The 14,123-nt window shown below is 38.3% G+C and overlaps 1 protein-coding gene across 1 annotated transcript in view; it reads left to right on the top strand.

The window, feature by feature from the left end:
* Positions 1-14,123, top strand: part of VPS50 (VPS50 subunit of EARP/GARPII complex) — an 88,738-nt gene that overhangs the window by 41,834 nt on the left and 32,781 nt on the right. The window contains exons 16-20 of the mRNA XM_089533212.1: positions 569-667; positions 7,640-7,730; positions 8,188-8,364; positions 11,811-11,929; positions 12,559-12,665. Of these exons, the coding sequence (XP_089389338.1) occupies positions 569-667; positions 7,640-7,730; positions 8,188-8,364; positions 11,811-11,929; positions 12,559-12,665 (593 nt within the window). The remainder of the gene's footprint in view (positions 1-568; positions 668-7,639; positions 7,731-8,187; positions 8,365-11,810; positions 11,930-12,558; positions 12,666-14,123) is intronic.

The following is a 14,123-nucleotide window of genomic DNA, read 5'->3' as shown; positions in this document are numbered from 1 at the left end:
TGTGGCATGCAGTTGCCGCATCCCCAACCCAGTGCTTCCGAGGGTGGCATACAGCCATCCCTTACGGGCTGTCTATACAGTCCCTAGGTCTGCTTAGATAGAAGTTATGTTGGTGGTCAAGAGGGCTGTCTGTACAGCCCTTATGTCTGCTTAGATAGAAGTTATGTTGGTGGTCAAGAGGGCTGTTTCTATACTTCCTTCATTCCTTAAAGTTCCAAGAGCTATCATTTATGAGGTTTTAAGTCGAAAAATCCCAATTTTAGTGGTTTGAAGAAGCAAATGCCTTAAAAGTCAGATTCACCTTGATTTCCACTAGATTTAAGGCAGATCTTCATTATAGTGCTAGGCCAATTTGAATGTTAAGTTTTACGGTTTCTTTAGGGAGCCTTGGGCATTTTAGTTTGTTAGCCTGTTGAAAGAACCTTAAAAAAGTATTTCACATAAATTCAGTTTTAGGACTGCAAAAATGGGGAAACAGTGGGAATCAACCAGACTTAAGTTTCGAAAGTGTTCTCAGCTGCTACTACATGCCAAAGTGGATATGTAATCAGAATATCATTTTCTATAGGCTGATGCAAGTTGGAGAGGAATTTTGTGGCAGCAAATCAGAGGTTTTACAAGAATCCATTAGAAAACAAAGTGTGAACTATTTCAAGAACTATCACAGGTGAGATTTATGGTATCTAGTATCAACTGTTCATATCATTTTCTTTGTCATAAACACAAACTTCTTCTTTTGCAGTATGAATACCCCATAGGAAATGTTTTAAATTTTCAGGCAGTGTTATATAATGGTTTGTTGGGCTAGGACTCTAGGGGAACAGGATTTGAATCCCTTCTAGGCCATGGAAACCTACAAAGTGACCTTAGGCAAGTCACACTGTTTCAACCTGAGAGGGAGACAGTGGCAAAACCTCTCTGATCCAATTTTGCCAAGAAAACCTCATCATATTCACCTTAGGGTCACCATAAGTTAGAAAGGACATGAATGCACGCAACAGCTATTGATCAAAATTTCTCCTGGAAACTTTCCAAAGAGTGTGATTGTTTATTTCAACAGGAAATGTGTGTCCGATCAAAACATATATTTTACAGATGCATCAATAAATTCTTGCCTTGTGGATGGATCCCATTGACTTTCTTTAGGGGAGAGTTACTTTTATGACTGTAACGCTTAAGAATTCCCCTTGATAGCATGTTCACTGACAATGCAGGTGGGAGAGCATTTTGTAAATTGTAGTCCAAAATAGTACAGTAAATTTTCTAAGCTCTGCATTTTGTGCAGTAACAACACACTCAGGCTTCCCACGGAGTACAAGAACATAAGGAACCGCCTTGTATTTCTTTATTTATTTTGTCTACTTTGCCTGCTGGCAGTTTTTCAGGATCTGTCCCATCACCTACTGTTTGATCATGTAATTGAGATGCTAAGAATTGGATCTAGGATTTTTTGCATGCAAGGGATATCTTTTACTACTGAGCTAAGGTCTACTGTAAACGTATGTGTACCTACATCTCAGAATGTATCTTTAGGATGGAGATAGGAAATGTGTAGCCCTCCAGATGTTATTTGACCAGCTCCCATCAGTCCTAGCTAGTTCATCCAATGGTGAGGGATGATGAGAGATACATTCCAACATGTTTGGAGGGTTGCATCTTATTTGAGCCTTTAAGAGAATATTTACCTATATTGATAAAAATGTACAGAACAGAAAATACAGCAAGAAGACTTGTTTAAAAATAACTACCCAAAGGTAATGTTAAAATCGTATATTACTTTTTCCCCATAAATTAGATAAGGAGAAGGTTAGGATTTTGGCAGAAAATATTTTTTGTCTGTTTCACTCCTTTTGCCAGGGACTCATTACCAAGAGTTAGTTTAGATGCTTTTTCAAAGGTGTTAGACAAATAAGGATACTTAAACTTGTTCTGACTAGTCTGAGCAAATAATTCCTGATGGTGATCATTGCAGATTGATACTGAGTGGGTGCCATAGAGATTTAGCCTATTAATGCTTTGCAGGGCTCTTTGAACCTTTCAGACTATAAAAATATTATACATGGATTACAGTGTGAATCACCTAAAGCTTTTAGGAGTTTTAGCTCCCCTGTTTGAAGTACATACAGCTCTTGCTTCCCATTGTGTGCTTAATTAAGACATGTTAGATGTTATTGAAGATGCATTAGTGTATATAAGCTTTCCATCTGGGAGCTGTTCAGTGAGTGTACTCATACATTTGTTCACTTTGACATAGAGACAAGTGAGCTATAGATACAGTGATAAACGCAATATAATGTACTGTAAAAGAGAAATGACATCAGGAACACTGATTTATATAACCTTCAATACTGAACGAATGAGCAGAACATTTAACTAGAGAATATGATAGTATTTGACAATGAATGTTAAGTATCTAGTGTATGGTAGGAGAACAGTAACTGGGAAGCTTAGCTATAAACAATCCAATTGGGTAAGAGTAATTCAGATTTTGAGATGGATTTGCTTTTCCAGTGTCAAAATGAGATAATTTTAGGCTCACAGAAACAGAGGATACATGATAAGCAGAAGATGAAAGTGTGGTATAGACAGTCTTAGAAATGTAGTTGAAAGTTACCCTGACAATCACCTAATCCAACCCCCTGCCAATGCAAGAAGTCTGCAGCTAAAGCATCCCTTGCAGATGGCCATCGATCAGTGGTTAGAGGTCTAGACTCCGATCCCAGTTCAGCCTGGGTTACCATTATTTCTCAGAGTGTCCATCATCATATTCAATCTTAGTTCTGTGAAGGCTTTCTGAAATTGTACAAATGTTAAATTGTTAAGGTAGTCTGCATGTTCACAAATCTCCTTGAGTTTATGATATAAAGGTGCACATGGGGGAAAATAGACAGTATTTAAATCCCTTTGTGTGACTACTTCTCTTATTCTATTCTTAATGATCTTTTTCTGTGCATCTGGCTGAAGTCCTTTAAGCTCATCTGATAGGAGACCATGGCACGTTACAGACCATCCCTTTGGGGTGGCCCATACCCGCCCCTTTCCCCAACGGATCGGGGCCTCAGCTGCAGCCCTGAGGCCCCAATCCGCCGCTTTTCCAGGCCACGGGAAGCGGCAAAAGGCCACTTCCCGCGGCCTGGAAAGGGGTGTCCTTGGGGCTTCAGCCCCCAAGGACACCCCAACAGCGGCGGGGAAAGGAGAAAGGGGCCACTCTGGCACAGCTGTGTAAAGGCTGCACCAGCGCCACAAACCCAGGAAGGAGCTCTGTTTCAGACCTCCTTCCTGCACTGTGGAAAGGGCACCACAGGCGCCCTTCTGCGGCGCCAGGACGTCACGTCCGCGCCGCCCCGTCTGGAGGCGGTGCGGTCATGACGTCCTAACGGCGGCAGCCATGTAGAATGGGCACCACCATTTTGTACGTACTGTGTACATAGTAGGGTTGGGGGCATCAGAAAGAGACGCCCCTGGGCAACCCTACTACGTACACAGTACGTACTAAAAGGCCCTTCTGGAAAGGGCCCATATATGATGTTGAATTGGGCAGCATAATGCACCCAGTTTTTAATAGGTATGTTGTTGGATAGTTCTATCAAACATTTTTTGGGTAGCCTAGTATTTTCCATTCCCTGTACCTAAATCAGTAACATATAATTCTTTTGTCTTCTTGGCTCTCTATGCTTAGCATGCCCGTTTCCAACCTGACCATGGCAGTTAAAGCATTGTTATGTAGACCTAACAATGACCTCAAAAATAATTCTGAGGGGGTTCTAAACTTTATATTTTTGATGGACTTGGAGTGCCCCAGATCTCAGCCCCATAGAGGGATTGTGCCATTGTTTTGGCTTTATATATAATCAGGGCAGGGTTTACTAAATTGCCTCCTTTAGTGGCAGCAAACTTCAAAATTGCTTTTGTTGATCTATAAGATTGTACTTAGGGCGGAAAAATGAAATGCACAGATATAGGATGGGTGACACCTGGCTGAATGAGACTACGTGTGAAAGGTATCTGGGAGTCCAAGTAGACCACAAATTGAACATGAGTCAACAGTGCGATGCGGCAGTTAACAAGGCCAATGCGATTTTAGGCTGCATCAATAGAGGTATAGTGTCCAGATCAAGGGAAGTAATACTGCCACTCTATTCTGCTCTGGTCAGGCCCCACCTGGAATATTGTGTCCAGTTCTGGGCACCACAATTTAAAAAGGATGTTGAGAAACTGGAGCGTGTCCAAAGGAGGGCGACTAAAATGGTGAAGGGTCTGAAAACCATGCCCTATGAGGAACGATTTAGGGAGCTGTGGATGTTTAGCCTGGAAAAGAGAAGGTTAAGAGGTGATATGATAGCCCTCTTTAAATACTTGAAGGGATGTCATATTGAGGAGGGAGCAAGCTTTTTTTCTGCTGCTCCAGAGACTAGGACCCGGAGCAATGGATGCAAGCTCCAGGAACAGAGATTCCACCTCAACATTAGGAGGAACTTCCTGGCAGTAAGGGCTGTTTGACAGTGGAACATACTCCCTTGGAGTGTAGTGGAGTCTCCTTCCTTAGAGGTTTTTAAACAGAGGCTTGATGGCCATATGTTGGGGATGCTTTGGTTTAGATTTCCTGCATGGCAGGGGGTTGGACTGGATGGCCCTTGCAGTCTCTTCAAACTCTATGATTTTATAATTCTATGGTTTAACATCTGTTCTTTCCAAGAAGTTTTATCTGAGTAAACCAATTCTAAATATTTGAATGTTTTCACTTGTTTTATGATGTGTCCATCCAAATGTCAGATGTCCTTTTCGGGGTGCTTCCCAAATACCATAACCTGTGTTTTGTCATAATTTATTGTCAATTCATTTATCTTACAATATGATGAAAGCTTTGCAAGAAGTCGCCTTAAGCCCACCTCAGTTCTAGATACCAATACCAAATCATCTGCAGACATTAACAGTGAAAGTTTTAAATCAAGAATTGTGACTGAAGCATACAGTAAACCATCCAACTTCTTTACTATATCATTGATGTAGAAATTAAACAGGAAAGGTGCTAATATGCAACCCTGCTTAACTCCTACAAAGGTTCAGCCTGGGTTACCATTATTTCTCAGAGTGATATACTTCACAGCATTGTTGTGGAGTTAAAACACATGAGGGAAGGAAGCATGTGTAGTATACTGAGTTCCATAGAAGAAAGGTGTAATAAAATGTAATTAAACAATGAAATAAGAGACTTAGGGCATGAATGTGGGAATCTGCATTTATTGTTTAATGGCACTGTGGCAAACTCTTTGCTTAGATCCCTGTGTATTTTGGTGTGTGTGTGTGTGTGTGTGTGTGTTAATGAATCTCTAGTTATGTCTTGCACTTCAAAATTTGGGATTATCCAAACATTCCAGGTTTGCACAACTTTCAAAGGGAGAGATAGCTTGCTTTTATGGCTGTGGAAGAGGTATAAATACTCTAAATAAATAATAATACAACATTAGCTTTGTTCCCAGCCTATTTAACAGAATTTGTTTTCTCACTCAGTGGCCTTTTCTTTCTCCAGTGGGAATTGATCCCAACAGAGCTGTCTTCCTGCCTCAAATTTAATGAATCTGTTGAGATTCTGAATATCTCACAGCTGCTGTATTTCTCTAGAGGACATGGCAAAAGAAACGTGTAACTGTGCCCACATCTTGAAATTTGTGTTCCTGAAACTACTTTTTGTTTTTGGTTGAGTAATTCAGTAGGTGTTGATCTTTGCAGCTTACTGCATTGATGACTTGTGTACTTTTTTGTCATGGACCACTAGGAAAGCACTGACTGTTACGTTTGTTGTTCAAAATTAGTATTAGTTTTTAAAAGCTTCAATGTGCACTTGTTATCATTTCATAATTATAATTCATAAAAGCTGAGGTGGATCGAAACCAAGCATCTTGTCTGTATCAGATGTCCTTGAAAAGACCACAAGGAGAACATCCTGCCAATGGTGTTCTCCGATGCTTAATGTTACAAGAAAATCTTCCTGTCATGACTGCTACTCATTGTTGTAGTAGGACTAATTTATACATACATGCATGCATACTTACACACCCTAACCTTTTCCCAGTCCTGGGACTCAAGGTAGGTTACAGAGGTAAAACAAATACACGTAAAAGTCCTTTTATGATTGAACTCTAAATAGAGTTGAAAACAATTTAAAAGCATACCCTTAAATAATACAGACTATACACAATATTATTAAAAGTCCTTTCCTCATGAGCAGTCAGCTCTCAAGAATCTGTTAAACCAAAAGTATTTTCCTGCCTCTGGAAGGACACCGTGAGGGCACCAGCCTTTCTTATCTAGAAAATGACTTCCAGGGCTTATAGCCTTAAATGTATCTATTCCCTGCTTTGATACTGTCTGAAGATGGTGATTACCATCCCAACTTAAATCAGTGAATTCCACAATTTAGCTAATGTGAAAACCTGTTTCCTTTTGGGTGCCCTAAATTTTCCACAATTCAGTGTCATTACATGGCATTGGATAATAATATTATGAGAGAGAGAGGGAAAAGGCCCTTTCTTTCCTCTTTCTCCACTATGCATACTTTTATATACCTCACTGATGTACTGCTCTTCCCCTGCTTATTTGACTTTCCCACTCTGTACTAAAACGCTACAAATAGTGTGAATGTCTCACTGCTGTAGCCTTCAATCTCTTCATTTTTCTTTATATTTTTGGACTTTTTGGAACAGTTTTCAAAAGTAGGGCTTCCTTTGGATACCATTTGTCTAGTCATAATTAGCCTATTGGATATGACTACTAATAAGGTCAATTGTTATTATGCCATGCTTACCCAAATTCCAGAATTCTTCTCACCACACATCAGGGCAATGGATCAATGTCACTAACTAATAATGGGTCAGTGTCAATAACTTGTCAAGTAATATACCAACTTGACAAGTTAGTGACATTGGCCCATTAGACAAATGGCACACATTTGTATATATTTTGCATTTTAATACTGTCATCAGCACCTTAGGTGGTAGCAATCAAGTCATGGACTCTGAGTTTGTAAGACCTCAGTTTGTAAGACTTAGCAGGGCTGTTAATAACAAGGTGTGTCAGAGATCTCTCATATAGGATGTTGCCATTAGTCAAAGTCGACAGCACACACCATCACTCCACTTTGCATGGTATGCCACCCACTCACTGAAGGCTTCTTCTGTCTCACATTATTTTTCTTTGTACCCACATAGAGTTGTTCAACTTCATGGCAAAATACAGTTTCCACTTATCACTTCATCTTTTATCCTACTATTTGGTCCTCTCTGTGTGTGTGTCTGTCTCTGGCTGTAGTTTCCATTTGGAGAACCACGTAGCAGAGGGAAAATATCAGCAGCTCCTTAGTATAATTCAAGTATAACTCCAAGTGAGGAATGTTGTACCTGCCAAATTTTTGGATTGCAGCTCCCATCAGCTCGAGGCAGCAGAGCCAGTGGTGAAAGGGTTTAGAGTCCAAAACTCCAAGAGGGCCATAAGCTTCCTGCCTCTGATTACAATGGAATGTTCTGAAACTGAAATGCAACTAGATTCATTCATGTATTTTTCATTTTGTGATTGTTCATCGTTGCTTAAATATGATTAACATGTTTTGCTTTGTGCCTTTGCTGACATTAAACTGTTTTAGAACCCGACTTGAAGAACTGCGAATGTTCTTGGAAAATGAGACGTGGGAGCTTTGTCCTGTTAAGTCAAGCTTCAGCATATTACAACTTCATGTAAGTTTTTGAAAGGAGGAATGGCCTTATCTTATCTTATTAAAGTCATCTTAGGTCATTGAAACATTTGTTGACATCCCAAATTTCACTGTATGCTTGGGCTAGTTATTTATGCATTGTAATTCTTGTTGCTCACTTTTAAGCCTCTAGTCACGTAAATCCTTACAATAAAGTAATTAATTTAATCTATGTTGTGAAAGGCTTTCATTTTCAAACCACAGGATGTGTTGTCTGAGATAATTGGAACAATTTAGTTAAAATTATACAAGCATCAAATTATCCATTAAGTGTAGAGACTAAAAAAGAAAAATGTGAGAATGAAAGCTATGTTCATTAAAGGATGACTGCTGTGGTGCTTGTGAAGTACTCTAGGAAACTGATTATTACTTCATTATATGGATCAATATTTGGACGTCATGGCAGAGTCCATAAATTGTCTTCTTATTCATATTAATAGGAATTTAAGTTCATGGCACAGTCACGTTCCCCTTCGGTATCACCAAGCAAGCAGCCTACTTCAGAAATAGAAAGAACTATCACTCTGTTTGAGCAGTACTGTAGTGGGGGGAATCCCTTTGAAATTCCAGCCAACAGCAAGGATGATGAGACTGAAGATGTCCTGGCATCTAATGGGGTAAGGAAACACTTTTATAATACTAATATACTTTAGTGCCAGTTCATAAGACCCTCTGTGTTTGTTCTGTTTCTTTTTAGGAATTGACTGCAAGGAACTTTTTAAATGTGTCCTCTCCTTTCAATTTTTATTTTCCAACTTTTACTAGATTTTTAAAAGGTTTTAATTCTATAGATTGTTTAATTGCATTTTAAATATAACTTTTAATAATGTTATTGTATTCTTTTAATCTGTATTTGTTTTAAATCTGTAAACCACATGGAAGCCAAATGTTGGGGGAAAGGCAGGATATAAATGACTTACTATTATCATTTTAAAAAAAATCACTATTCCCCTTTGTATCATTTGCAGAACTGCCAGTGTTTCCGAAAGCTTTCACCTAGGGAGAAGTAGGAAGGTGCAAATTTATTGTGTGGCAATTAGATTTCAATAACTTTTCTATAGTGGTAAATCTGCTTATGTGGTAGATATCAGTTTGTTCAGCTACCTGTGGTTCAGTAAAGAATTAACATGACATCTTAATCTGTTTGTAGATTTTTGTGTATAAATGCACATTGTGGAATCTGTTTATTTTACAATATTTATACCCCATTGTTTCATTCACTAGCCAGGGTCACTTAATATCAATAAACAAGTAAACTTATAAAACCAGAGCACAGCAGCAATATTATCACTACCAAACCACAGGAAGGTAATGATCTGATACTAATACATAAGCAGAAAAACTGCAGAGTTAGGTGGAGTTGTAAAGAATAATAAATGTTCCCGCGTACCCTTGAGAAAGTAAGGATCTTAACTTGCTGCTTAAAACCCAGTAGTGAAGGAACCAAGTAGGCTTACTTTGGGAGGCACCTGCATACTCTAAGGACTGCCATCATATCAGAGAAATCTGAATTTAATTGGGAGAAATCCTGAGAATGACTACAGAAAAGGAATTCTGTTTGTTTCAGCAATTGTTTTGTTTGATACTATTAGTTTTGAAATGCCTTTCCATCATTAGTTACCATCAGTCAAGAGTAGACTACTTGGAACTTGCATCCATCTATTTGTTTCTATTCTTTGTGTGTTTTGTAGACATTTGCTACCATCTCTTATGTTAATTGGAACAGGAAAATATCTTCTAAAAGCAAATATGTTGTTGTTTCTATCTCTTCTTCTTCTTCTTTGTAAGAGTATACTTGTTTATCTCTGGATGCAGATGACCATTTCATTCATCTGATGAAGTTAACTTCACAAAATGTATGCTGCAGTTAATGTACTAATCTTTCTCTGTGACTTTTAATATAATAGATTAGTAGATTAGCTGCTCTATGATCTTCCATTCATTCATGGTGTGTTTTTGTGTGTTTGTGGCCTTTAAAGTTGTTGGTAGCTGAAGGACAAATGACCATCTGTTGTGTGTGCCTTAATATTGGGATATCTGTGTCTTGTAAAATTTCTGAGGAGGAATTTTTGTTGTTTGTTTATTTTTATGTTAATTTTATGCTACTGTTCTCCCATAAAGGGAGCCAAAGCAGCTTCCAAAGGGAATCAGTTTAAATACTTTAATAAAGTTTTAAACACAATTTAAATTTCCCCATTATACAATGTAAAAATCATTTAAGAGACATACAAAAGGTTTAAAAAGATAAAACACAGATCTCAATTAAAACCTTCCTTGCTTTACAATTAAAAGTCTGCTTAAATAGAAATGGCTTTGCCTGCTAACGAAAGAAAAGCAGAGAGGAGGCCAGCTTAGCCTTCTGCAGAAGAGAATTCTAGAGGATGGGAGCAGCCATTGAGGAGACTTCATCCTTATGGTAATCCTAAGGCTATCACAAGGTTTTCTTAGTAAGATTTGTTCAGAGGAGATTAGTCTTTGCCTTCCTCCGAGGCTGAGAGAGTGAGACTTCTCCAAGTTCATCCAGTGGGTTTACATGGCAAAGTCATAATCCAGTGTTCAAGTAATTACACTATATACTCTTAGTTATGGAACTTGTTGTTGTGTGCCTTTGGGATTTCCTGTGGCTGAGAGAATGTGACTTGCCCAAGGTCATCCTGTGGGTTTCCATGGCTGAACAAGGAATCAAACCCTGGTCTCCAGAGCCCTAGTCCAGTGCACCACTACAAACCACTACATCATGCTGGCTGTCTTATTATAGCTTCATAAAAGCAAAAATATTTTGGATATATCTGGATAATAGCAGAATGTAATCACTAGGGGGCAGAATGATCACATTTACTGGCAATTGGCTATATTGCATTTTCTAAGTGGTGATACCCTCTTCTTCAACCTTGTTTTGGACTACATAGACGGGTAATGCTGCACTGTGTTCTATTTATTGTAAAAATTGGCAGACTTGGCTTTGGCAGGTCCACTCTTTTGCCTCATTTTTATTATTACTTGCTGGTGTGCATCCCTATTTTCAGCATTTTGTGTTAATAAATTCCACTAAGTCTGACATGAAAATGAATTTGTGCTTGGTGATCTTTTGGCTCCTCTGTAGCACTAACAATACAGAACATTCTGTGAGGGGGAAGTTGGAACACTAAAAAACAATGAGTTATATACATGTTTTTCTTAAGTCTGATTGGACAGTAGTTAGAATTGCAGACGTTATAAATGGGTGTCATCAATCTTACATGTGGCAGTAATTTATTTCCAGGCCCTTCACTAGTATTGGTAGTGATCTGAAATTCATTACCGTTTAAGAGCATCTCATACTTACTTTATATATTCATATATAAGTCTAGAAATTTTAGTTAAAAAATTGACCCCCAAAACCTGAGTTGATTTATCCATGGATCAGTGTAAGTAATGTACTTTAACGCTTATTTAAAAAGGAACCAGTTGTGCCAGCTGGAATTTTGTAAATTGATTGGCATTGTTTTCCTTCCTTCATTCTTTAGATCCTTTCAGTTTTATCCTTGGCTTATATACGGGTCATATCAAAGTCCATCATTTTTGCACTAACACCTACCCTCAACTTACACATGAGGTTGCCTTTTAGTCAAGTATATATGGTAGATGACAGTTTTAGTTGCCTTGTTTTTCTTGCTGAACAAAATCTGATGTTAAGAAGTGGTTCAATGTTTAAAAAAAATTGAGGAAAATACTGATTATTTTTTCCTTTATATTTCTAGTCTCTCATGTCGTTCAGGGTGGATAATGGTGGTTTATTTTATAAACATCCACTGTAGACAGTATAGGAAACCCAGCTTTTGTACCCTCTCTTTTATAATAGATACCTAAGCCAGGTATATGTTGCTGTTAAAACATCTATAATATTGTAGTTTGTGTTTGTATGTGTATGCATATATACACCCCCTACCTCTTTGCTTGTGAGCAGCACAATCTTTCTTGACACCAGAGTGTTCTGTGTAGAGACTTTAAATGTTGAGGCATTTTATGCACATTCTGGAGTTGTTGCGAAGACTCTGAAAGTGCCGGTGTTTTATTTTGATAGTATGAATCGGATGAACAAGAGAAGAGTGCCTATCAGGAGTATGACAGTGATAGCGACGTTCCTGAAGAACTGAAAAGAGACTATGTTGATGAGCAGACTGGAGATGCTCCTGTAAAAAGGTACCTTCATGCTTTGCATTTCATGAGGATGTTATTTTTCATGACATGTTTCAGCATAAATGCCTACTGTCAACTCGTCCTCATTGACTCATCAAAAACTATAGAGCAACATTTTCCAAATGTTTCAAGGAGCTTTTTATTGTAAGATTTGTCACAGGCCTAGTATTCCAGTTAAGCAGCTGATTTGAGATACCAAGGAAAGGCTGAACATTTATTATTCTGTTTGTGCATACTGTCAGGAAGGAGAAGAGATGTATCACTCAGGTGCCAGAATAATTCTGCCTTAGCAAAATGTCCTGGCCCAGCCCTAAGGAAACTATCCCTCATTGCATGTGCAGAGTGGAGTGTGGAAACCATGAGACCTATGTTCTAGGTCTCTGTTTAAAGTGATATCCAGCCAGGTTTGTTATCTGTCTTTATTTTGTCAACCCTAATACAGACCCTTAAAGATATGAAACAAGCTTCTTCAGCTGCAGTTTCCATGGGAATATGACTAGAAAAGGCCAAGCTACTGTAAGGGAAGATTGTCCATCTTTTTTTTTTCTCAATGAGGAACCTGATAAATGGTGTTTTCTTTGTGTGGTGTGGCATACATCTTTGCACTTACACCTAATGTATTTTCAATCCAGCATATCTCGAGAAACCCTGAGGAGCAGGAAACGATCAGATTATTGTCTCAATAAAGTGAATGCTCCAATTCTGACCAACACTACCCTTAATGTCATCAGACTTGTTGGTAAGTGAAACTGTTTCTCAGCTACATGTTTAAAGCATACTGCCTTTTGTCTCATTCATAGATATCTATCTGTGATTCTGTGTCTATCTATTAAATAAATATTAAATACAGTGGACCCTTGGTAGCTGCTAGGGTTTGGTCCCAATAAATACAATTGCATAGTAAAATGGTGCCCCTTATATAAAAGGGCAAAATCAAGGTTTGCCTATGGGAATTCGTATATTTTTAAAGTATTTTCAAGCCGTGAATGCTTGAATCCGTGGGTAAAAAATCTGTGGATAAGGAGGGTTGACTGTAATCTTATTCTAAAGTTTGTAAAAGCAGTTCATACTAAGAACCTAGTATTCACATGTTTCAATAGTTCTGAAAACAGATTTTCTTTTTGTTTTAATAAAGGTAAAGGAGCTTTTTCCCTCTTAATGATACATGTAAGAGATAGTGGGCTTCACAGAAAATAAGAAAGGAGAGTGCAGAAGGGAATGAACTGTTGCTGGTAACTGAAAATTAGTGGTTTGGGCTCTTCCTAATTGAAAGATAATGCTTTGGATCTTACCTTCAATTCCAAGAAAAGTTTTCATGCCTCCCCTTTCCAGCAACCTGTATGCCTCCTCTCCAATATGCTTCCAAGGATTGGCTGAGCCTTGGTACTAGCACCGGAGGAGGCTGCAAATAGAGATTAGAGGTGGCTGTGTCCTCTCCCTCCATATTTAAATAAAAGGGTAATTTAACTTTGAGACCATTGAGGTCAAATGAATATATTTGATTTGGACTGAAGAAACATGGGCTTCTTCCTTGCTTGGCTATGAGTTTGAGTGTTGGATTTTTGTTGTTGTTGTCTTAGTGGAGCAGAAAACAGAATGCGTTCATTCTTAGTCCTTCCAAAAATGAAAATAGCAAAGACTGTAAAGGCTTTTGTAAATCAAGAAAAGCGTTGTGTAAATGAAAAATAATTATATCCCATTCACTTGAGTGAGTGAGTCTCTTGTGGGAACAGAGATAAGACAGATAAATATATAAAATAAATGAGGGTCTGGTGTATAGCCAATGAAACATACTTTGTTGGGGACTATTCCCCCTGGAAACCCTCCCTGGAAACTCCCATTATTACCCAAAGATGCAACCTCTTCTGTCTGATACCATCCACTGCTGTTGAAGTCCTTAAATGTTTGTGGTCTTTTTATTACCTTGATAACTTATTCTTCCTACAAATTTTAGAAACATTAATTATTAGTGTCATTAGCTTAATCCATATAGTGTGGGCAAATTGATTTTCCTCTGGTGGACACAAGGGAATGTGGTTGAATAGTTTTAGGTGGATGCTCATTTCCATACATCTTCCTGTTCTTCCTGAGCTGTAACCCAAAACTTTCTTATGCTTAGCAAATATTTGCATTTATTAAGTCAGGCTAAATGTCATGAGCTGCTGTGATATCCCCTTCTGGGACATTGCTGTAATAC

This window comes from Sceloporus occidentalis, unplaced genomic scaffold, assembly GCF_023333645.1.
Source record: "Sceloporus occidentalis isolate IW3139 unplaced genomic scaffold, rSceOcc1.0.p SCAF_7, whole genome shotgun sequence".
NCBI lineage: Eukaryota > Metazoa > Chordata > Lepidosauria > Squamata > Phrynosomatidae > Sceloporus > Sceloporus occidentalis.
This window is presented reverse-complemented; position numbering and strand designations above follow the sequence as displayed.